Source organism: Pantherophis guttatus, chromosome 9 (genome assembly GCF_059756535.1).
Source record: "Pantherophis guttatus breed Tessera chromosome 9, ASM5975653v1, whole genome shotgun sequence".
Taxonomy (NCBI): Eukaryota; Metazoa; Chordata; class Lepidosauria; order Squamata; family Colubridae; genus Pantherophis; species Pantherophis guttatus.
This window is the reverse complement of record NC_142071.1, coordinates 15,693,413-15,719,786: the sequence shown is the minus strand read 5'-3', so window position 1 is coordinate 15,719,786 and position 26,374 is coordinate 15,693,413. Positions and strand designations below refer to the sequence as shown.

Below are 26,374 nucleotides of genomic sequence, written 5' to 3'. Positions count from 1 at the left end.
GTATTTGCAACTGGATATGAGGAAACAGCAAGCAAGCAATCCTGAGAAAAATTTTAAAAATATGATTGCTAGATAGTTGTGGGTCATGATCATAAAATGAAGCCTCTGTTTTCAGCAAATTCCAGGCAGGAGGAAGACAACAAAATTGAAGGGGAAAGCAGCAGTTTTAATGGGACGTGTGTTTTCCAGAACCTCTGGTGATTCTGTGCACTTACAGGCTTACTACAGTGCAACCTCTAAACCCTATGGAGGAGAGGAACCTTAGGATTCATAAGTAAGAGTGAGACAGATCCTAGGAGGTAAGCAGCACCTTTCCACACCTTATTTTGCCATCTGCCCATTTTATGGTCACCTTTTCAGTACTTTGAAGTATGCAGTCTGCAGCTTAAACTAGCTATTCCCTCACCCCAAAATTCAAGGAACTGCAATGGATTCTGGTTTATCCCTACTCTATGACACTGCTAATCTCCTTAAAGGGCAATTGTAAGTGCACTTTGCAGGTAGTCCTCAACTTACAACCCTTCATTTAGCCACTGCGTGAAGTTACAATGACTTCAACCAGTCCTCTTACAACCACTGCAACCCTCCCAGAGTCATGTGACCAAGGTGATTGGCGACTGCCATGCATTTAAAATAGTTACAGCGGCCTGGGGTCATATGATCACCATTGGTGACTTTCTCAGCTGACTTCCAGCAAGGAAATTCAAAGGGGTGGGAGGGGAGCTGGATTCGCTTAACAACTGTATGATTGATTTAACAGCTGCAGTGATTCGCTTAACAACTGTAAAATTGGGCACAACTGCTTAACAGCAGCAATTCCGGTTCCAATTGTGGCTGTAATTTGAGGACTGCATGCACCCCCTTCCTTTTATTAGGTGGTAACTTCCGAATGGGAAACAAGAATTGCTGCCCAGTCAGGAATGGGAAACTCTGCATTCCACTCAAGGGCTCCCTTGTATTTCCAGCCTTTTTGCAACCCTCAGGGCTGGAGACATTAATGAAAGGAAAGAGATCAGGATGCTGAGCCCTGTGCCCACATTACAAGAGTTGCCAAACAACAAACCTCCAGGGTCAGATGAAAAGAGGCATGTGTAAAGCTGATAGAGGAGGTGAGCCGTATCATACTCACCCATGCGGGGTGGGAGGGAGCGATGGTTTCATTGGGTTCATGGGGGTCATTGGCTACAGGGAGGTGAAGGGGCTGGGTGCAGGATCCAAGGCCACACAGGGAGACTGGTCACTGCCTCTCAGATGTCACAGCAGCAGATAGACTAGAAGGAAGCAGGCAGGAAGCAAGACGTTAGCAGCTGCATAGAAACACAGGAAGTTTCTTATTCGAAGTCAGACTGTCAGACCCAGAATTATGCAAAGTATTTCCCAACCTGGGAAGCTTCCAGAGATGTGGCCTTCTGCTGGTGGGAAATTCTGGGACTTGAGGTCCATACCCATATTTCTGGAAGCTGTCCAGGTTGGAAAACACTGTGATGAACCAATGGGCAGCATCTACTCAGGGTTCCAGACAAGCAATTGGGTGTATGAAGTAGCCAAACCATGTCTTTTGTTGTAGTCCAGAGGGTGAGCCTTCTCCCCCATCCGTTTTATCTTCTCAACACACTTGCAAAGAAAGTGGAACTAAGGAAGGTGGAGACCATATGAAGATATTTGAGATTTACCTCCTCCAAGGTCAACATCCTTGCTTATAATTTATGACTAACCCCTCAAGTGGCAACTTCACCAAACCAAGGTGGCTGGGTGGAGCTGACTGCCCAAGACACATGCCAATATACAGAGCTCCTCTCTCAAAACATGTGCTCTCTTGGCCTTGATGATAGGGCCTCCCTCCCTGGTTCCCCTTGTGTCCTCAGATACCCTCTTCTCCTCCAACAGAGTCAAGGCCAGGAGTGGGTGGCAGAGCTGGCACCCAGTCAACCCAACAACTTTGAGTTCTTTTGTTCTGAAGCAGCAAATGTCTCCCCATCCCTTTCCAAGATACCATGTTTAATTTCTAGGCCGTGCAGGTAGAAGCTAAGTGAACACCTCTTGTATCTTCTCTTTCCACAATGATTTGTCTGTGGCTCTCCCCCTTAATTTTCCTGAGGGGAAGTGGCCCCATTTGTTTAGCAGAGGCTTTCGGCTCTGACTACGTCAACTTTATACAGCGGCCAGAAGGAACTTGGCGTACTGCCCAGATATGGCAAAACAAGGTCCTGGCAGGAGCAAGCTGTCGAGCTGGCCTAGTTACACCAGATTAACTCTGTGTTGCCCACAGCTTCCGGACCCACTCAAGAATGTACATCCATCACTCTACCTGAGCATCTATCTGGCCCTTGGAATCTGAGGGTGCCAACACATACCTTGTTATCACACCAAATATAAGAAGATACTTATTCAGGGGAGGGAAACCACGAAAAGCAGTTTTATCCTCTCAACAGCCAAGATTTGCAACCTGCTTTCCATACATAGATGATGCTGAACTGTATCTCCAACAGTGCTGGCTAAATAACATGATCACTGGTGAGGGAACTTGGGAGCAGAAACCTCCAGAGAACCACAAGTTGTGTGTTCTATCATTAAAAATAGCAGCTAAATTCACATAACATGCCCAGCCTTCATGGGGTCAGTTTGGTCTGATTATGACTTAGCATGTACAAGCTAAGATGCAAACCTAGACATTTGGGTGTAGACAACAAGCTGTTTGTAAACTACCCATGAGTTAGAGCACCTTGTGAAGCAAAGTCTATATGGCTGCAGAAAGAGAGCAGCCCCAACATTCAGGGGGTGGGGGATGACATGTCAGGGTAAAATAGTGGTTTTTAGGGTTGCCAGGTCTGCTTCCAAAAAATAGCGGACAAGCGGGGTGGGGGTTAAGTAGTAAAAAAATAAAAAAAATATTTACAATTAAATTATACATTTTCTTACAAACATTTTAACACGTATTAAAATAATCACTTCAAAACTTTACTTAAAATTCAAAACATCAAATATATTATAATAACATGTAAAATATTAAATTACATTTTACTTTGCTGTGTGTATTTTTTATTTGACTGCACAGCTTTGATCAATTCTTTGTGTTTAAGGAATAATTCTTTAATTTCAGTACAACGTTGAGAAATATTAAAAAATATACAAAGTTCACTTTGAACTGATGGTACAAGCAGTCGGTTACGTTTGTCAGTCCACAAATTTCCCATGATGCTGAAAATTCGTTCAACGTTTGCATTTGATACCGGAATTGATGCACAATACTGGAACAGTTTCAGTAAACTCGGAGCTGGCTCTTTCTTGAAAAAGTACGTCCACTTATCAAGGGATGAATTGCCCTGCAGATGAACATAAACTTCTTCTAAGGCAGAAATTTCATCGAAGAGAGTGTTGGGTGGAAGTTCTTCTCGCCATGGTGATAATAACCAGATGTTCGTCATTTCTTCTAAAGTTGGAGGATTATTGCGATCAATTAGATTGAAACAACTTAGCATCTCATATACTGAATTGGTGAAATTATACCACTTTTCTAGATACGCAATGGCTCTTTGATACACGTTGATGGCTTCGTTCTTGAACTTTTGCATGGCATTCTCAGGCAAATGTTTTTTACGTAAGGCAAATAAAACTTTCATTCCAAAAAACTGCTCATCGTCTTTTTTTTGCAAAGAATCACGCAGCTTACACATGATAATGTGAAGATCACATGCAAGAATTTTCTTGCTTTCCAGCTTCAGTAGGGTGTCTTGCATTATTGACATGAAGAAGTGCATGAAATATAATACAATTCTGAAATTGTTGGTTCATAGTCCTTTGCGAGTTCATTTTCTTGATCCGAAATAAGGTTCCAGATAACCTTATGGCACTCATCAGATCCAAGAGAAATAAAATACGATTTTAGAGGTATCCAGTTTAAAAGAAGTCTTTCAACCGCTTTAAACAAACTTAACCAACGTGTTGGAACATGGCGCAAAACTTCATGGAATTCTGACTCGCAAAACTCAAAAAATGATTTCAACTCTTCTCGTTTCTTCGCAGAATTCGAAAATTCGGCAAAAACCTTCAGCACTACATTTTCGATATAAAAAGATAACTGCTTTAATGCATTTTTTGCGCTGTTGTGTAAAATGGGATTATTGCAATGAGCAGCTACAATATTGTCATTTTCCAGCAATAATTTTTGGTAAACAGATTTGTTCACTCCATAATTGACTGATGCATTATCTGCTGAGAAAGCTGAAACATTATTTATTTCCAATTCGTTATCACTAAGAACTCGACACAGCTGATTTTTTATTGATGTAAAATCTTCGAAAGAATCCTCATAAAAGTCTAAAATTTTCACACACAGTCCTTCTTCACAAGTAAAATATTGTGCAACAATGGGATACATTTTGCGATTTCCCTTGTTTGATGCGTCAGTGGAGAGAGAAAATGGAATTCCAGTTTTAAGATCATTGAGAACCAACTCAATAGAAAAAGGATACAAAACCTCATTGACAATAGCTGATGATTTGGTTCTTCCACAAGACATCTTTTTTACAATTTCTGAATCATCAAAAATTTGCTTCATTAACTTAATACCGCAATCTTGAGCCAGGAAAGAAATATGGTGTTTGATCCCATGGTAAGTTTCAGCCATTTCAGCTACAGTCACTTTCTCACTGAAAGAGGAGTCTTTAACAATGAAAAACGAATTGATTCACTTGTTGCTGGAAGCTATTTTCTCCTTATCTAAATGATTTTTTGTGCTTGCATGCTGTGTGACAGCTTTTATACCATTATATTCAATTGTGAACGATTTCTGACACAATTTACAGTAGGCCGTCGTATTTGTTCTGTCGGTTTCGTTGTTAGTAATCTATTCAAAAGTAGCTTCCCAGTCTTTGGTATATTTGCACACTCCTCTCTTTCGTTTTAAAGAATTCGAAATCTCGCCGCTGTCACTCTCATCACTCGAGGCCATTTTAGGTCAGTCGACACAAGCTACAATACATTTTAAAAATGTGAACTGTACATAATTTTATAATATATTTTTATTTTAATCTCATCATTAATTTTTTCGGAGAATCGAGTTCAATGGATATTCGATCTTTGTCTCATTCTAACTTATGAAAAAAAAGACAAAACGCGATTCTCCTATCCTTATTCTCTTAAACTGTACAGCTTTAGATTACGTACCATTTCATCATAAAGCTTTTGAATAAAAAAAATGTCCACTATTTTGTGAAAAAAAATAGTGAACATAATGTGAAAAAAGCGGACTGTCCGCTCAAATAGTGGACACCTGGCAACTCTAGTGGTTTTTCGGTATATAAGAACCCTTACCTTTACATAGGTAACTAAGAGTTCTTTAATATGTTAAGAAAGAGAGCAGAGACTGTTGGGAAAGAGACTATGGGAGAAGGAGGAGTAGGAGGAGAATCTAGAGTAAATCCAATCTCCTTGACCAGACTTTAGGAAACAGGCATCTCTTTCTTCTGCTGTTTTTTCCCCAACCTCCCAGATTGTCTAGAATAGTGGGAATGACATAGTAAGAATAGTAAAGCAAACATGCCAAGCAGATCTAATTAACTTCACTTAGTTTGGGGAGGAACCATGGGAAACCCTATTTCCAGCCCTTCCTCCTCACCTCCCCACCTTCAAGAGTAAAGTAAAATTTAGGGAGAGAAATTATGCCCTCCCATTCTTCCCATTACTCATCCCATGCAGAATAGGAATAGCAATAGTACTTAGACTTATATACACAGTGCTTTACAGCCCTCTCTCTAAGCAGTTTACAGAGTCAGCATATTGCTCCCAACAATCTGGGTCCTTATTTTACCTACTTCAGAAGAATAGAAGGCTGAGTCAATCTTGAGCCGGTTAGGATCGAACTGCTGGAAATCAGCAAAATAACCACCACGCCACTAAACTGGGTGAATAAGGTTCTAGAGGGCAATGTTTTCAATATTAAGCAAAAATCAAGAACATGAGATATAACCTCAAACTGATAAAGTCATATTAAAATTAAATTTTGATGGATGAGTTATTGAGGCAACACATGGATACTTAAATAATTTGCATGTCTCCCTAAGATCACACATTATATGTGAGCACCTCGATTCTCTTTCCACTAAGATATTTTGGTTTTTTATTCAGTCATTTTCTTTACTGGCTTTTTCATCTTGAGAGAAAAGGAACAAAAACAGCCTCCCCAAAAAAGAGGGATCATGATATTGTAGAGCAGAAGGTAGAAAGAATAGAACAGAAACACATTCTGGATAAAAGATTTCTCACTGCTTTTAGAGCAAGGTAAGGCTGTTAAGACTTTTTTGGCTGAGCGAGTCTCATGGTGTAGTGTAGTCACTGTAGTGATTAGCTCCCACTGATGCCCCATTGTGTGTAAATCAAAGATCAGTTGTCAGGGGGGAAAAGGTGGTGAGGGGGACACAATTCTTAAGAAGGTCTGGAACAAACAATTTCTTCTGTAGTGATTCCACTTTAGCCAGTTCTCTTCAGGACTGCCTTTTAACAGGTTGATGGTTAGGGAAAAATATAAATCCAATAGAACAGGTATTTCTATTAATTTTAAGTGTTAGAGTGCCTGGTGGAACAAGGACCATGGTGCTTGTCGAGAAGTACAAGTAGTCCTCAAATTACAATAATTGGTTTAGCAACTGTTTGAAGTTACAACAGCACTAAGTGATTTATGATTGGTCCTCAGACTTACAACCATAACAGCATTCCCACAGTCACGTGATCAAAATTTGGCATTTTGATGTATTTACAATGGTTATAGTGTCCCGGGGTCATGTGATAGCTATTTGTGACTATCTCAGTTGGCTTCTGACCAGGAAAGTCAATGGGGAAGCTGGATTCACTTAACAACCATGCAATTCACTTACCGTATTTTTCAGAGTATAAGTCACAATTCCCCCCCCCCAAAAAGGGTGAACATTTCAGTGCATCTTATACACCGAATGTAGCCCCACCGTCGGCCCCCTCCCTTTGGCCTCTGCCTCCCAGCAATTTACCTCCTTGCAGCAAACAGCCCGTTTCAGCTTCAGCACAGCCTGATTAGCAGAACGAACATTGTCTTACCTGAATGTTCCTTTTTGGAGCACTGCGACTGCAGTCCATAGCTGGGTTTCTTCATCATCACTTCATTTTGACTGGGTGATATTTTAAATTAGTGTCTCTCTTCGTCCTGTGGCCACGCCTCTCACTCCCATAATGCACCAGTCTTTGAACAAAGGCGCGACCACCTAGTAGTAATCAGAAGAAAAGTAACAGTAGGCGAAACAATAACAAAGCCAGGCCTGGTCAAGGCACCAAAAGTCAAACCAAGGAAAACAGGGGAGGGGATGGACTGCAGTCGCAGTGCTCCGAAAAGGAACATTCAGGTAAGATAATGTTCGTTTTCCAGAGCACTGCTCCTGCAGTCCATAGCTGGGATATACCCAAGCTCAGACAACAAGGGTGGGAGACTAATAACCCCCAGAGTCCTGCGCCACAAGAACACTTTGCAGGACTCGACGGCCAAAGGAAGCTTCAGCGGAGGCAAAGGAATCCACCCTGTAGTGTCTTATAAAAGGCGTCACCGAGGACCAAGTGGCGGCCCGGCAGATGTCCGAAACAGACGCCTGTGTGGCCCAGGCAGCAGAAGTCGCCGCACTATGAGTTGAGTGAGGCAAAATCCCAGATGGAACCGGCCTAGCCTGATGTTCATATGCCGTAGATATGCACGCCTTAATCCATCTGCCCACGGTCGATGAAGATACTTTTTGGCCCAATGACCTCGGGTGGAAGGAGACCAAAAGGGCTTCCGTTCTCCGGAAGGATTCAGTCCTGCGAATATAGCGATGGAGGGCCCTGCGCACATCAAGGGTGTACCAATCCTTCTCACGTTGGTGCTTGGGCGATGGACAGAAATCCAGAAGGATTAATTCCTGGGCGCGATGAAAATAGGAGTTCACTTTCGGCAAAAAGGCCGGGTCCAGGCGAAGAACAACAGTGTTAGCGTGGAAAATACATAAGTCTTTCCTAATTGACAAAGCTGAAAGTTCCGATATCCTCCTGGCGGAGGTAATCGCCAAAAGGAAGGCCATCTTAAAGGACAAGTACTTAAGGGATATAGAACCCAGCGGTTCGAAGGGGGGAAGCATAAGCGCTTGAAGAACAAGGGAAAGGTCCCAGGTCGGGTACCGATGAACTGGGGGCGGACGTAGGTTCATAGCCCCGTGCAAAAACCCTTTGAGTAACGGATGCTGAGACAAAGAAGAGTAAGGCGGGCACCGAATGACTGTGGACAAAGCAGCGGTCTGTTGACGAAGGGTGGATGGTGACAAGCCTTTGTCCAGGCCAGATTGCAAAAAACAGAGAATGTCAACGATCTGAGCTGATGTAGGGTCCACCAGGTTGTCAGCACCGGCGGCTGAGAAAAGAACAGGGAACCCCGAAGGGTCGGAATCCCGTGCTGCTGTCTGACGGCCGTCAGACGCTCCGGGGAAGGGCGGACTGGAGCCCCAGGTCCGTCGCTCACTCCCAGCAGCTTCTCCAAAGGCTCTCACCAAACGAGGAAATTAATCAAAAAGAAAATAAAAGCTTAAGCGCAAGAATTCTAACAAACAGCCTAACTTAGATCACAAAGAGAAAAACCAGTCTTCAGTGACTGAGTGAAAAGACTGGTGCATTATGGGAGTGAGAGGCGTGGCCACAGGACGAAGAGAGACACTAATTTAAAATATCACCCAGTCAAAATGAAGTGATGATGAAGAAACCCAGCTATGGACTGCAGGAGCAGTGCTCTGGAAAAGCAGTTGATTGTCAGTTGGATCGGCCTCCCGACCCTCAGATGTTTCAGGTTGCAGGGATTGCCATTGCCTATTGCTGTGTGGGCCTCCGCTGTTGGCTGCAAGAAGGCAAATTTTTTTTTCTTATACTAATCAGGTTGTGCTGAAAACAGAAATGAAACTAAAGTAGGCTGTTTGCTGTTTGCTGCAAGGAGGAAAATTACTGGGAGGCAGAGGCAGATTTTTTTTCTTGTTTTCCTCCCCAAAAAAGGTAGATACGTCTTATAGTCCAGAGCGTTTTATACTCTGAAAAATACGGTAACTGCAGTGATTCACTTAACAACTGTGGCAAAAAAGATTATAAAATCAGGCATGATTCGCTTAGCAACCGCCTTGCTTAAGCAATGAAAATTCTGGTCCCCAGATTTTGGGGGGCAATAAAGGGATGCTGTAAACTGCTTAGTAAATGCTGTAAAGCATTATGAAGCAGAAGTGCTATTGCTATAGTGCTATTACTTGCATATTCCCCTTTAATGTAGCTAATCCACTGAACTGCTTAACGCATTGTAAACCGCCCGGAGTCTTCGGAGAAGGGCAGCATATAAATAAATAAATAAAAACCCTGCAATCCTGTGCTGATATTACAAGGATGGTAGATTCCTGTTTGACATGACTGCAGTTTCCTAGATCAGTGTTACCATCCATAAGGGCACACAGAAGTCTTGGCAACATGCCATAAAGCAGGACAGGGCAATTGTGAGCCATTTATGATCTGGGGACTTTAACTAACCATGGTGGCTCTGGAATTCTGGGAATTGAAATCAACAAGTCTTAAAGTTGCCAAGGTTGGACTTTAAAACAGTCTTCTTATAATTCTTCCTATTGCATACTTCTTAGTAATCATTTCAGGGAATAATGGCTGGGTGGGGAAGACCCACAGAAAAAGAAGAAAGCCCCAGCATACCACATGGCCCATTTTCCCCAGTCCTTTATGTCCATGAGGTTCACACATCTCAAGGACATTATTTTGGAAAATATATGTCCAGTAGAATGTAAATGCAGCCATCCTTGTTCATGCTGGCTCAGGATTTCTGGGAGTTGAAGTCCACAGGTCATAAAAGGACCATCATTGCCCACTGCTGTTGTAAAGTACTACTTGCCAGTATGCTTTTCAACAAGAATGGGCAGAAGAAACAAAAAGGGGCATTTCCGTGTTAGGTGACAGCAAGCAGGCCATCCTCCTTTGCCTGTATACCTCTGATCAGCTGGGACAACTGGTTTAAACAAGGACACATTTTGCTTCTGGAATGGTTTACACTTCTGGTTTTCTCTTCCCATTACTGGTGATCCTTTATTGTTCTTATTAACTATTTCAAAAGCTATTGGTTATATATTTATCTTGCTGCATCCTAATCAAAGCACATTGAGCCTAAGAAAATAAGATTGCTGTAACTAAAGATATCCTTCTCCTCCTGTTCCTGTAACAGATCCTCTGCTCTATATATTGCTAGGAGACTCTGAACAATGAACACACACACACACAAACTTTATTAACTGGGACAGCTTCTTCAGAAGAAAACCATGTTTAACCCCAAAATGAATTAGCTACTAAAAGATGGCAGAGTGTCAGACAGAAAAGGAAAAGACTCTCACTTAGATATGTAGGGGGGAAAAAAAAGGACTTAACCAGTAAATCTCATGTAGTTTTTTCAAAAACATTGCCCTGCAGATATGCTGGCCTTCAATTCCCATAATCTCTAACTAGCAAGGCTAGAGATTTTGTGAATTGAAGGTCAATGCTTGCGGAAGACCGTGGGGGTCTGAGGAAGGTGTGGCCCTTCCCCATAAAACTTCTGATAGCAGCTTGGAAGAAAGTTTTGCTTCTGGGGAGGAAACGGGCAAGGGAGGAGGAGGAAAAATAGATTCATTTCTCATCTAACCAAAACATACAATCTGACAGCTTCCAACTGTCAGTTGAAAACCTCATTTCCCTCAGACAAAGCCATTGCCTCATGTGGGACTGGCCACAAGTCTTCTAACTGCTCTTCTGTACATTTAAAGAAAAAAAAGGCTGTTGTTTTTGCAATGTAGTGTGGGATGGTGTGCCAAGAAGGGGAATACACAAACACACATGCAATATGTGAAAGGGAAGGGCAGAGAACACAGCAAGAGCAGAGGCGACGAGCAAGGTACACAGGGAGACCCTTCCAATTTTTTCATAGGAAGCTACAGATATCTTTTCCCACTATAAACAGTTAATGAAAAAGAGGGGAAAAGAGGAACTGAAGATATAAACACTTCCAGTAATATTGTAGAGAGTAAATGTAACTCAGGGTTGAATTGTGGAGTTCTTGGTTATCTTTGAGCTTGGCTGTTTGTTTGCAGACATTTGTTTTGTTACCCAACTAGGTAACATCATCAGTGGACACCGATGATGTTACCTATTTGGGTAGTGAAATATCTGCAAACAAACAATCAAACTCATAGAGCACCAAGGACTCTACAGATGAATACTTTTACCGCAGCAGAGGAGAGAAGAAACTGGTCATTTCTGACAATTTTCCCAGTTATACTATACAGTACAGATTTGCCATCCTGGTGCCTGTGTGAGGTGTAGGACCACAACTACCATAAACCCACAAAAACTATGGTAAGTACTCCATATTGGGGACAGGGATGCCAGCCCTACACTTCAGAATATAAAAGTTTGAAGTATTCTCTACCTCCTCCTCCCCCCCACTCCCCCATGCTCCCAGAGTAGTAATGCTTTTGCCCCTGGTGAAATTGTCAATTTTGATTTTAAATAAAAACAACTCCTCTTCCTTAACCCCCTACTAATTTTGAATGTTATTGGATGATCATGTTTATGACACCCTCCTGCGCGAACTGCACTGGCTCCCAGTGGTCTTCCGGGTGCAATTCAAGGTGTTGGTTACCACCTTTAAAGCGCTCCATGGCATAGGACCCGGGTACCTTCGAGACCGACTTCTGCTACCAATAGCCTCCCACCGGCCAGTCCGCTCCCACAGAGAGCGTCTCCTCAGGGTGCCATCAGCCAAGTTATGTCGGCTGGTGACACTCAGGGGGAGGGCCTTCTCTGTGGGAGCCCCAGCCCTGTGGAATGAACTGCCCCCGGAAATACGTAAGATCTCTGACCTCCGGGTGTTTTGCTGCGCACTGAAGACCCTGTTGTTCCGCCAGGCTGGGCTATCAACATAATAATTTTAAATTGGGGTATTTTAAATTTCCGGGGTTTTAAATTGAGCCAAATCTATTTAATAATTTTAAATTTTTAATCGTTGTTTTGTCTTGTGTTTTTAAATAGGCTGTACACCGCCCTGAGTCCTTCGGGAGAAGGGCGGTATAGAATTACTATTACTATTATTATTATTATTATTATTATTATTATTATTATTATTATTATTATTATTATTATTATTATTATTATTTATCTCCTTGATATGGACAAGCTTTACCTAATGATGATTAAATGAGACAAGCCACTCTTAAAATAGTGAGGCTATCCTAATTATTTGTTTGATCTAATTGCAAGCCTATGACACCATTTAGGCAGTGGGATATTATATTTGGGCAAGATACATTTTTCTTATTTTTGAGGGAGGCTGTCTTCTTCCCTTTTTTAAAATAATACTAAGACTGCTGCCTTACATTACAGATAGTCCTTGACTTACAACCATTCGTTTAGTGAACGTTCAAACTTACAAAAGCATTGAAAAAAGTGACTTACCACTCATCCTTGATCTTACAACCACCACACCATTTCCAAGGACGCATGATCAAAATTCAGACACTTGGCAAGTATTTATAAAGGTTGCTGCATCCCAGGGTCATGTGATCGCATTTGCGACCTTCCCCGTGGCCTTCCAGCAAGCAAAATCAATGGGGGAAGCATCTCTTTTTAAATTAAACCTAAACTTTGAATTGACCCCCCCAAAATTTAAGAACTCTTCCAATCACGATAAAGAAACAATGCTTCTTTTGCAGAACAAAGCAAATGTATGCATCCCACAAGTGGTTTCAAAATGAATTGGCAATCTTAGCTAGCTGTGCAAGCATGGGGGGCAGGGCAGGGGCTGGGAGGGGGAACATAAGTTGTTCCCCCTCACAGCCGCTGTTAAATAAATTAATATTCCTTTTCCCCCTCCTGGCCTGAAAGAGTACCACCCAGATCATTATCCAAAGGATATGCAGGTTAAAAGATATGCCTACTTAAAAAAAAATATTAGTCTCTTTTGTTACTCATATCTTATGAAAAGCAGAAACTGATGGGAAAGTAGATATCTGATACAGTACAGCTAAACATTCTGCTAAATTCAAAGGATTTCTATAGCCTTTTAGTTAGTTCTAAGAAAGGCATTTACAGACAGCAAACAAGGGTTGAGGTGGATACAGGTTATATTTTTCATGTTTATCTCCTAAACTAAGTGGTGGAGGCTGACCTAAACATGAAGGGACGACAGCTCTATATCCAAAATATTCAAACCCTCCCCTCTCTCCCCAAAAAAATCTCCATTGCATTACTACTTCTCTTGTTTTCCTTTAGCCACAAGGAGATGCAAGAAGATGAAATATTTTTATAAAGGTAAAAAGGCTACCTTGCCATACGCCTGCAAAAATGCAGATGACCACTAGATGGCAGCAACGTTGCAATTTGCTGCTATCTAGAGGCTCTTTGGATTTTTTCAATTCATATCAGGTAGTGCTAATATAACCTGGAGCAAGACAGTCCACTCTGTGTAAACACAGTGAACAAATGAACAAGAGGCCAATTCTGCTCAGTTAGAATCTTTCTTGGACTCTGTCAACCTTTAGGAGTAAGCCAGGTCAGGAAATAGGCACCACAAGAAATACAAGAAGGCTATTGATAAAAGCTATAACAACAGAATCTTAAAAACCTGATAAGTGTTTCTCTCCTTCCCTCCATCTTATACCAAAGGGAATCAATCAAGACGGGGCATTTTTGAGCTTCTTTTTTACACCTTCCTATTTTCCAGGGCTAAGTTCATGTTTTCCCAACAGTTACCATAACTTATTCTTCAAGGACATCTCTGTACACCTCTACAGATTTGTTAATCCCAAAGATTATTCTGGTTAGGTACTATGGGAGCTCCTTTTCCTAGACATCCAGGCTGGGGAATATTGACTGAGTGTATTATCTAAATCTGAGACTGGTAGCCTTTTAAATATTTAACAAATTGCAAATTTAACAAGATTGTAAGCAGAAAAGTGATTTTCATTTAGAAAACCTGGTATACAAGGTACAAACAGCTACAGATAGTCCATGATTTACAATCATTCATTTAGTGACCGAAGTTACAGTGGCACTGAAAAGAGTGACTTACAACTGGTCCTCACACTTATGTCCATCACACTTATACCCCACGATTTTGTAATCAAACTTCTGGTGTTTGGCAACTGGCATGTAACTATGACAGTTACAGTGTCCTGAGTTCACATGATCACCATCTGTAACCTTCCCAGCTGACTTCCAACGAACAAATTTGCTTAATGATCATGTGATTCACTTAAAAACTATGGCAAAAAAGGTCATAAAATAAGGCACAACTCATTTAACAACCACTTAGCTTAATAGCTGAAATTATATACCAATTGTGGTTTGTAAGTTGAGAGTTACCTGTAATACCTTCAAATGTGGAAGACGAATCAAAGAATCCATCTCAGTGGGCAAAGGAAGACAAAAAGCAGTTACGTGGATAGCAAACCATTCTAACTGATCCTGGCTTACTGTTGCCCTTAAACATGACATGTCAGGTATATACTCCCTTAGCTGCATTTGTTCACTTGAATTTGTTCTGAACTACAGAATAGTTCCTTTTTCTAGTTTACCTTGCACTGCCTGCAACTTTTCAGATAATATATACTGTAATTATAAAGAACTGACACCATTTAATCTGCCACAAGATTTTAAAAATTTAATAAGGATCATCAAAAGATTTATTCTCATTTTCAGTGGAGACTGACAGAAAACCAGTACAAAGCATGGAGGCCTTTAAGTCTTCTGTTCTCACAGGGGAGGGGGAGGGGGAATGGGACTTTCCTTCTGAAGGCCACCAGCTTAATACCATTCCTAGATGAAAAATAATAATTGGCAAAAGAAAGGAAAGGTAGTACCAATATTCATAGGCTCCTTGGGTGCAATCCCCAAACAACTGGAGCACCACTTGAACACCATATGCATTGGCAAAATCACTATCAGTCAATTGCAAAGGGCAGCTTTATTGGAACAGCTTACAACTTGTGACAATACTTTACAATACTTTAACACAATCAAAGAACCTATCTACCTATCTCAGGTCCTGGGGAAGGACTTGATAGGTTGATAAAAATGTCAAATCCAGTCTAAACATCTGGCTGACTATATGACCAATCATAATTTAATCAAAGTATATGCTGCCTGACTCTCACTGACTCTAAATTATAGTAGAGAGCTGACCTTTTGGAATTTAATTATTCACTTATTCTGTTTGCAAATATATCATGACTAATTATTTCACAGACAGACAGTGGCACTCTGCGCATGTTAGGAGGCACTGTGTTCATGTAATGGGCAGAAGGAATGACCTGAGGGACAGGACGAAGAGTTGCAACCAAGACAATAGTCAGATAAAAAGAAAGCTGAGTCTGGAACAGACTTGAAATCTGAATAAATGTCCCAGGCAAGACCCTCTCTAGTTCTTGCAAAGAGAAAGAGAGGAAGTGGGGAGACACATTTAGACTTGCAAGTTTCTATGACTATAACTGCATAATAAAAGTAATATTAGCATGCATGACTTTAGTTTCCTAGTCTTTCCTACCTTGCAGGGCTGATGTTTCTTTAGTTTACCCTTTTGCATCTCTCTCTGCTCAATGAATACAGACACTTCATTAACCCTGCATGTTTTGACAGAGCTCCTTCTGTTTGGGTAACAGGAGTAGATCTTCCCAATATTAATGCAAAATAGCTGAAATGCAATCTCATGTTAACTCAAACAATAAGATGCTTTCCACAATAGATAATGGCTTAGATCTCTCCCCCCTACCCGCTTCCCGCAGGAGGGGCAGAATCAACAGGGAGTTAATTGGGACAAATATATCTGAGTCCAAAGTAACACAGCCCTTAGCAGCCCCGCATTCAAAGTCTGGCACTCTCTCCTATTAATTAAATTAAATGAAGCTTTATTTGATCTTTGTTTTCCCTTTATTTGGGTGTTTCTCTAGAGAGGAATAATCTAGGGTTTTATCAGGAAACAACCAATGCAGGCAAAAACAAGAACTTCAGTTTAGGGAACAAGGATGGTTGTTTCATAAGCAGCATTGTAGTGTAACACACACTTATGAGTGTGTGCAAGAGTGTATTATAAAAAGAACCCAAACTAATCCTCCCTCTAACATTTTTCTGTTTGAAATTGTGAGACTGCAGGATGCTTCTGGTATCATTAACTAAGATCTAGTAGGATTTTAAAGTCTGTTGGATTTCTTGAGCAGGACTTTTTATACAAGTGGGAAGGAAAGGAGATTGGCAAATCACTTCTAAAGGATGAACAATAAATCATTCAAGATCTTTTGAACTGCTTCAACCATAGCAATGGGATATTTCTGCTGAATTTGTACCCTGAATTCACTTTATCTGTTATTTTGTGTTTTGGTGCAACTTGGAAGACTCTCAGGATTAATATGGTAATATTGAACTACTAACTAGAGCATACAAAACATTTGCTAGATCAAATTTCGAATACAGCTTATCTTGTCTGGAACCCGCACTATATCGGACATAAATACAATTGAGAGTCCAGAGATATTTTACGAGAAGAGTCCTCCATTCCTCTACCCGCAATAAAATACCTTATGCCACCACGGCTTGAAATTTTGGGCTTAGACAACTTAGAACTATGCCGACTTCGATCTGATCTAAGCATAGTACATAAAATTATCTGCCACAATGTCCTACCTGTCAACGACTACTTCAGCTTCAACCATAACAATACATGAGCACACAATAGATACAAACTCAAAGTAAACCACTCCAAACCCGATTTCAGAAAATATGACTTCAGCAACAGAGTGGTCAATGCCTGGAATGCACTACCTGACTCTGTGGTTTCTTCCCCAAACCCCCAAAACTTTATCCTTAAACTGTCTACTGTTGACCTTACCCCATTCCTAAGAGGTCTGTAAGGGGCGTGCATAAGCGCACCAGCGTCCCTGACCTAATATTCCTTTTTATTTTTACTCTTACTCTTTTCATGTATTCAAATTATGTTTATATGTTTATCTGTTATTTTATATATGCTTGACAAATAAAATAAAATAAATAAAATAAATTACAGAGCAAACTAAGACAGTCCCAGGTAAGGTTCTGCTTCATCTGAAGAAATGTGGATAAATACACAGCCTTTTCTGGAGAAAATCTGCGAGCGTGGTGCTAAAATGTATGGGAGCTTATTCCCCCCAAAAATCCATCAAAAGATGCTGCAGGACAAGTCGTTATGTTTGCTTTTTCTCTCTGGCACAGATTCCTTGCAAATTTTGCAATCTTGTGAGTTGGAGTACAATTCTTAAAGTAAAGGTAGTCCTCCACTTACAACAGTTTGTTTAGTGACAATGTCATAAAGGCACTGAAAAAGTGACTTATGATCATTTTTCATATTTATATGATGGCTGCATCCCACCCACCCCCAGCATGTGATCAAAATTTAGATGCTTGGCAACCGACTCATATTTATGATAGTTATACTGTCCCAGGATCATATGATCACCTTTTACGACCTTCCGACAATCAAGTCAATGGGGAAGCCAGATTCACTGAACAACTGTGTTACTAAGTTAACTGCAGTGATTCACTTAACAACTGTGGCAAGAAAGGTCGTAAAATGGAGCAAAACCTAACAAATGTCTCGCTTAGCAACAAATTTTAGAGTCAATTATGGTCGTAGGCTGAGGATTATCTGTATGTCAGAATCATGCTCACAACTGTCAAGGGTTGCCTATTTACAAATCTGGCAGACAACAATTGCTCTGGAAAATAACTGATTAATTGCCCCCTGCTACCCCCTAGTCTGCCAAGAGCCTCACAATAAATCTTTTAAAATCCTTTTCTCCCACCAGGAGAGATGTTTTTTTCCATCTCTCTGGGCTGCAATCCTTTGTCATCTTTCTTTTCCATGAATGCCTACTGGGCTCGGAACATTCTTGCAAATCAAGATAATTCCAGAGGCTGTCATTTGACTTTGTGGTATGCCAGCTTCTTTTTTCAAGAGCAAATCAATATTGAAAAGTCAAGCAGATTAGAAAGGCTAACAGATGGTTCAGGAGGTGCCCAGTGGAAACATCAGTAGCCATAGGCAACTGGTCGCCTCTTAGGTCAACAACAGAGGAATAAGAGAGGAAATTCTAAGAAGCACATTTTTGACTCTGAAACTACATTTACAAACCATGTTACTTTAAAGAACAGAACTTTGGCATTTTATTTTGTGGAGAGAGACAAAGGAAGGAGGGAGGGAGGGAGGGATAGAGGGAGAGAGAGAGAGAGAGAGAGAGAGAGAGAGAGAGAGAGAGAGAGAGAGAGAAGGAGGAGGAGGAGGAGGAGGAAGAGGGTGAAAATGTGCACCAGGTTCATCTTTCTTCCTCTCTTTGGCACAACTGTAAAGGGTTTTGTGTGTGTGTGTGTGTGTGTGTGTGTGTGTGTGTGTATACATATGTACGTGTATATATGTATATATATATATATATATATATATATATATATATATGTATGTATGTATGTATGTATGTATGTATGTATGTATGTATATGTATATGTATATGTATATGTGTATATATATATATATATATACACACACACACACACATTTATATATATTTATAAACATATCCCTCCTCCAACAATCTGGTTCCTGTGCAGAGAAAACAGCAGTGTAGCTCTCCGCTGCTGTGGGTGACCCAGTGTCACAGCATTTCCACCTCTACCCCCCTTCCCTTTCAGGCTGAGCATCAGGCAGACACTGGAACAGCACGTCCTGCTCGCTCAGCCTGCTCCAGCTTCAGGGAGCCAAACAGCAACAGACCAAAGGAAGTGAGAGCCCCCCCCAAAGCACCCAGGAGCAACAGCTACCCAGTACATTCAAAGCAAGAATGAGATGGGCAGGAGCTGACTGATCCCAGAAGAGAGATAGCCCAAGAGCACACACATACACAGAGAACATGGATTTCCTAGATCAGTTTCTCAACCTTGGCAATCAAGGCTACAGCAAAACTGGCTGGGGAATTCTGGGAATTGAAGTCCACAACTCTTCAAGTTGCCAAGGTTGAGAAATACTATCCTACATTGTCCTCTTGATCAATGGTGGCTGAAGGCTTTCTCAAATGCACTGGTCTTAAAATATAACCTTGACTTTGTTACAACTACCTTTCTTCAAATCCTACAACAGAAGAAAAGGTTATGCTGCTCAGTTCCTGTGCCCCAGTGAATTTGCAGCTTTATTAATTTATGCTTGGTCTGTTTGCAGGACAATCCCTCCCCTTAATTTTAATACAATCTAAAGTGGCTTTGCCTTTTATAATGGGCCATGGAGAGCACAACCACAGTTCTTAGAGAACTATTTTTCATGCCATGAGTCAAGTCTACAGTAATCAGCAGTGTAAGCCTGAACTTAGGTTTACTCAGAGTGGTATTCCACCAAATTCAGTGGGGGATTGGTATATGCTGAATGCAATTTGCCTAGGGAGCCTGAAGCTGAGATCCTATGTGCCATTTACTTGAAAATAAGTCTGCTGGCCTCCGTGATGCTGACTTCCAAGGAAGCCTGCATACAAGTCTCTTGGACGCTTGCAGTGACATTTCTTACTCCCCTTCGAAACATCAAATCCAGAATGCTTTAGTCCATTCACAACTATTTCTCTCTAGAGTGGGCTTATTAGTATTTTATAAACACTATAAAATACTTTATATTATAAAGTATTTTATAATATTTTTATAAATATTAGTATTTTTATAAGTAAAATAGAAATTTGCCTGTGTACTGATTTCAAGTGCCCGTTTTTAAATATTTGGTTGTTAGTGAAAATAATATACAATCATACTGTACTTCAACTCATATGACTAGAAAGTACTCTGTGGTCAACTAAGTATTCTATTCTACTCTACTCTGAAGTAACTTATTTATTGCTAAGGTCGTTCATTCATTGCTGAAGGCACATACTGTATATAATTCTTATTACTCTACAATAATGATGAAAATACATGATGTTGCTTTTTTTGGCCACTAATATGAAAGAATCAGAAAGGAGGACAACTCAATATAAGACCTGTGATCCCAAAGATAATTACACCATCAGAATCATGTTGCTGGATCAAGCTGTCTATGAGTCAAGAGGTATTAAACAACCTACCATTCACCAGCTGCTGATAGCCTGTTTCTTCATGATCCAACCATCCATGTTTGCTTGCATTTCCACTATTACTGTCAGCAAATTCCATATCTGAATGTAAGCACCATGGAAATATTTTTCTTTCAGGTGATTCTGAATTGTCCTGCATTTAGCTTTAATGGATGTTCCAGCACAGATCCGAGGGAGAAAAACATGCTTATATCCATCTATAGACCTTCCTCTAAGTCTACTTCCTCCAGTCCCTTGAGAGAGACTACTCTCCAGCTTCTTCTTGTGAAACACTCCCAGCCTTCCCTTACTGAGGTCATTTGTCCCACCAATTCTGTATGGTGGATTCTATTCTAGTCTTCCTATTCTTACCAATAGGAAGCATCTTCCAGCATTAGCTAAGGGCAATCTCCTGATTGACAGCTCTTCAGATACTTAAGAACAGTTATCAGACAGGATTACCACTTTGCTTTTAGAATTCAAAGCAATAGCATTTAACACTATGTTTTGAATAGGGTGCAAAGCATTTCAATTACATGATCATTGTCATCATTTTTGCTATTCTCTTTATACAGAATTGCATTGTCTCCATGATCTACAAACTATCTTATAAAGTGACAATTTGACTGGGGCTTCCATGATACTAAGTATTTATTTATTTATTATTTATTAGTCCAATTTATATGCCGCCCTTCTCCGTAGACTCAGGGCGGCTCACAATGCATTATAGCAATAGCCTGCATACTTTTATGTATATACCTGCTTATTAGGGCTTTCGGGCCCCCCAAGCGGTGTTGTTCTATACAAAACTGGCTTATTGCCCCCACAATCCAGGTCTTCAATTTACCTACCTCGAAAGGATGGAAGGCTGAGTCAACCTTGAGCCTGTTGAGATTTGAACTCCCACTAATTGCAGGCAGCTGGCAGCTAAGTGGATGCTTAAACATAGTTTGCTGAATAAACCACACAGCTGGTTGGGTTCACAGGACAGGCTCAGCGAAAACAAAGCAAACTGCTTAAGTAAACTGTGTGAATTAAGCTTCTATCCACCATACTGCAAGCAAAGTGGAGCTAGGGGGAGGGGCTGCAAAAATGGCACCTGCCATCACAATTACTTAGTGAATCCATAATAGCAGCTGAGATTCAAACTATGACTTTTGAGACCTGGAGAAGAAGTGAAAAAGAAAACCAGGTCCCTTATAGACAGGTTATCTACTATGGTAACAGTGTTTCTATACTTGGCAAGTGTATAAAATGTATGGACTTCTGTTTCCAGAATTCCCCAGCCAGCTATTCTGGAAGTTGAAGTCCACACATCTTACAGTTGCCAAGTTTGAGAAACACTGTTTTAGGTCATACAATATTTCAAATATGAAAGAAGAAAGTATATTCAGAGTCAATGAGCCTTTGTGCAGGTGATCACACAGTTTAATGACAGCAATTCCATGATCCCAGTGTTGACAGTGTTTCTGACAGACTCAGTAGGTACACCAACATCTCTCCAAAGCATATTTCTCCATTGCAGTCCAAAGCATGGTGCAACCATAGCATTTACCCATTGCAAGCAGCAACTGTGGTTCTTTAAGAAATCATTCTAAATAAATCCATAAATTATAACCCCTGGCATCCAATTGCAGAAATTAATTGTGGCCTCGGGGGATTCTTAAATGCTGTCCACCAACTCAAAGTCTCTTACCTAGAGACACTGGATTAAGTAAATAAGAAGGAACAGCAGAAATGTTACCTTAAGTGTCAATAACTCCAAAATTAATTATGAGGAGGAGGGGGGAGGAGGAGGAGGAGATTATCTACTTCTGTAAGTGAAACAAATGTTGTCCTATCCCTAGTTGTGTGGATTTTTCCTATGGAACAGATATAGAAATGGGTGAAGTTCTTATCACTATCTAGACAAAACTGCAAAAGAATCCTTCCTAATGGACTCTAATGAAAAAAGTATTTGGGAGGATCAATGAAAAAAAGCCAAGTGCTATAACTGGCCTGTCTGGTCGAGAAACACTTCTTTTGTTAGCTGTCATTGAATAAACAGTGCAAGAAAAATTACTTAGGTTAAAATTTGTGTTTTATGTACTACTTGATTCTTGGCAACTGTTAGTTCCAGGATGGAGAATCTTAAGACATAAAATATTTATGTTAGTTATGTTATGTTATGTTATGTTAGTTAGGAGACATTCTTTTCCCGGGGTCTTAAAACAGGTTCCAAAAAAACTGGGAAAACTATACAAGACAGACAGCAAGGAAATATCTGGACAACTGGAATATTTGCAGAAGAAGGAAATTTTGGGGGAGATGTAATTTCTCAGCCCCATGTGACAAACCTGCCTCCATTTAAACTCGTTTTCCACAGGTAACTGTCATCTCCCCAAAATTCCAGCTTTTTGCCACTGCATGTATGTATCTCTCTCTTTTTCTCCATCCATCCATCCATCCATCCATCCATCCATCCATCCATCCATCCATCCAAGTCAATGATCCCAGTATGAATTACACTTTCCTCGTTTCCTGGATTCATTCATTAATGGAATAAAGTCTAGAACCCAAACATGCTATAGCAGGTTACCCAACCCTTTTCAGATCTTTCCGTCTTTCAGATCACAGTTCTCCAGTCAGTATGGTCAATATTCATGGACTATAGGAGTTCCAGTTCAGGTTACAAGCTGCCTGCTATTTATCCTACCAAAAAGTGATCATAGTTTATAACTGTTACAGTTGCAACCTATGCACATTTACTTACTTGGAAATCAATTATATTGAACTGAGTGTCAGATACCCTAAAATTATAGGATACTACTTTACTCCAAGAAAGGTCATTTGTCCAAGTGCTATAATTGGCTTGTCTGGTCAAGAAACATTTCTTTTGTTAGCTGTCACTGAATAAACAATATATCTAAAAGATTTCCTTTGATTCCAAGATACATTAGAAGACTTCCAGAACCAAATACTTATTTTCCCCAACATCAATACCACCAATCTGGATGAGTTGGTAAGTCTTCCATCTAATATATTATTGATCCCAGGCATCTATTCAGCCATTTCATAAACTTCCATGGCTCCAACCCTTTGGAATGAACTGCCCCCGGAGATACGGAATATCCCTGATCTCCGTGCTTTCCGCCGTGCCCTCAAGACCCTGATGTTCCAACAGGCGGGGCTAAACATATGAAAATGTGAATGATTTTTTAAATGTTATCTAATTCTGGGTTTTATTTAATTGACCAAACTAAGTAATAATTTTAATTAGCAATTTTATGATGTTTGTGTGTCTATATTTTTCTTGACTGTACACCGCCTTGAGTCCTACGGGAGAAAGGCGGTATAGAAATATAATAAATAAATAAATAAATAAATAAATAAATAAATGAATGAATGAATGAATGAATGAATGAATGAATGAATGAATGAAAAACAGAAATGAAGCCAGGTCATCTGCAACCTAGAGGTACTCCTCTAGGTTCTAATTAAGTTTATCCATTGATTTAAATAGAAGGAGAGGCAAGATAGTATCTTATAGGAGACAGAAGATCTATCAGGTCTTACAATATCCCAGAAATTGTCCTCCAATTTGGACCAAAATCCACATAGGCACACCCAATGTCTCACCAGACAGCTTATCCTTACCATAACCCAGTAACCAGGTTATGATTGCTCCCCTTTTATGAGGTACAAACCAAAATTCTAATACACCACCTAATTCTGGACTAGAGGCAATTCACCCAACAGGAAAATATTTAGAATCCTTATTTCACTTTCTCACCTACTGAAAGAAATACCAGTGAAAAGCCAGGCAGGGAAAGCAGAAACTGTATGATCCTAAGCCTCTGAAACTCACTAAGCAAAAAACTGAATTGTATATTCAGAAATAGATAATAGATTCCAATCTAAGAAATGAAGAGATTTTTGTTTGTTTTCAGAAAAGGCCCCAGATGATACCCTACTGGTCCCCAGTGTCAATGCCACCTAGATAAATATTCCTTGCCTTCTGTAAACTCTTAGCTTTTTGCCTTTTCTGAAATCCTTTGCCAATGTACTCTTCAGGTCACTCAAAAGTACAAATACATGTAAGCATTAATTTAATGCAATGTAAGAATTACCACCACCTCCTCCTGTTCTGACTCATCTAATTAACAGGTTGTTTAGGTGGGTTGTACACAGGAGCTGTACAAGAAAATGCAAGGGCTCTGTTTTATAGGCTGTTCCCACACTGTGCTGGGCACAGTTGGCTTAACCATGGATTACTGGATAAAATGCAGCAAGCTATTTTGTGGACGGTGCTGTCAAAACACAACCCACTCATATCTGTTCACAGGCTAAGTTCCCATTCCACATTGAACAATGTTTTGTTTAACCAAGGTTCACCAAAGAAGCAAACAACAACAAAAGAAGCAGCAAGAGGCTAGGTTCACATATAATGTGAATTTGCAAATCACAATACTCAAATCACTTACAAAACATGCTAGATTGAAAAATAAATACCCCCACACATTATAACTTATAATATAAGAACCCAGTCACTATCTGGGTCAGAATCCCCGCAAAATTCACCTTCTGGTTATAACAATTGGACTGATTTATTTTAACATGTTTATGAGATGCCTAGAACAACTGCTGGGAAAAAAGAATTTTTTTTTTATTGAAAAAGTTTTACAAACATCAATTTTTCCCCCATTTCCCCCCCCCATCCCTCCCTAACCCCCCCAAACCCTCCCTCCCCATGACTTCCCCAAGGTGAAATCCATCCACATTATATTATATCATACTTTACCCCCCCTCTATTCTCCCCCCTGTGCACTATACATTTCTACATAACAATAAACTATTTTGCCCCCTATAAACTATACATTTCTACACAACATTTAGCTAAAAGCTATTTGGTACATCCTAGTTTGGTATTTATTCTGCACATAATCTATCCATTTCTTCCACTCCCATAGATAAGTCTCTTGAGTCCGATCTTTTAAGTATGCTGATATCTTTGCCATTTCTGCAAAACTGGCCATCTTCAAAGTCCATTCTTGAATTGTAGGCATATCATCCCTTTTCCAATATTGACCAATCAGTAACCTAGCTGCTGTCACCATATACAATATCAATTTTGTTTCACCGGAAAAAAGAATTTTAAAGATTTGCCTGACAAGGTCTAATTTCATATTCAGCAAACCACTTTCTGAGCATAACAGAGGAGCTGAAATGATCTTAACACAGAAATCTTAGATGACACATGTTAAATTCAATCCATTTGGCAATTCCATGACCTAGCTGAACTCATGGGTAGAAGATGATGTGTTTCCCAAGCAACCTTTGACACTATCAATCATAAATCTACAGGTTACCAGGTAAAAACCCCAGTAGAGGAGTTTTCACTCCTATTTGCTAGGATTTCAGAAGATACTCTTGAGTTCTCTCTCCTCAGTGCTGGGAAGACCATACAGCTGGATTTCTCACAATTCCAACTTTATTGAAAACTCTATAATATCCATTTTTTTTCTCCCTATGCTCATCATAAGGGTGCCCTGATCTAAGGGTTTGGGGTTCGGAGTTATTAACAAGCTTGGTGATAATAAACAAGGATTCCAAAAATAGACTCGTTGATGGTGAGCAATATAGTCAAACCTAGAGTTGTCCAGATCATCTGGTCTACTCTATTTTTAAAGGTTCTTGGAACATTCAAGATTTATATGTGATGATAGCACATTATTATTTGAGATGATAGCAATTCTTGTGCTAACTAGGACCACTTCCCCGACCTCACTTTTGGAAAACACAATAAATTGACAATTAGGTCCCCAATTTGTTAGTCCTGCAATTGTACAAAAGTACTGGTTATCTTTTGAGAGCTGAATGCAATAGAATTTCATTTTAATGTATGCTGATTTAGTGTACATTTAAAGTGACAATAAAAGTTTCTTTTATATTCTGTCCTGTCCTGTCCTGTCCTGTCCTGTCCTGTCCTGTCCTAATCTAATCTAATCTAATCTAATCTAATCTAATCTAATCTAATCTAATCTAATCTAATCTAATCTAATCTAATCTGCCCTTCTCAGAAATAAAAGACATTAAGGGATTCCATTGCCATTTCTTATGTAGGTTGGCACAACTTTTAGGAAAATATGAATTAAGATCTGTTTTGGTTATATCTAAACAAATCCACGTGGGTTTCTAAATCTGGACTTGGTTATGGCATGCAGCTACATTTTAATTGC

The 26,374-nt window shown here is 40.1% G+C and overlaps 1 protein-coding gene across 3 annotated transcripts in view; it reads right to left on the bottom strand.

Annotated features, from left to right (window-relative positions):
- ZMIZ2 (zinc finger MIZ-type containing 2) overlaps positions 1–26,374 on the bottom strand; it is a 99,231-nt gene that overhangs the window by 39,093 nt on the left and 33,764 nt on the right. For 2 of the 3 annotated variants that reach the window (XM_087875644.1, XM_034436919.3), the window contains exon 2: positions 1,130–1,271. In XM_087875644.1, coding sequence (XP_087731770.1) covers positions 1,130–1,179 — 50 coding nt within the window. In that variant the 5' untranslated portion in view covers positions 1,180–1,271. Of the gene's footprint in view, positions 1–1,129; positions 1,272–7,068; positions 7,233–26,374 lie in introns of all 3 variants that reach the window. The other variant, XM_060693524.2, reaches the window with a different exon arrangement.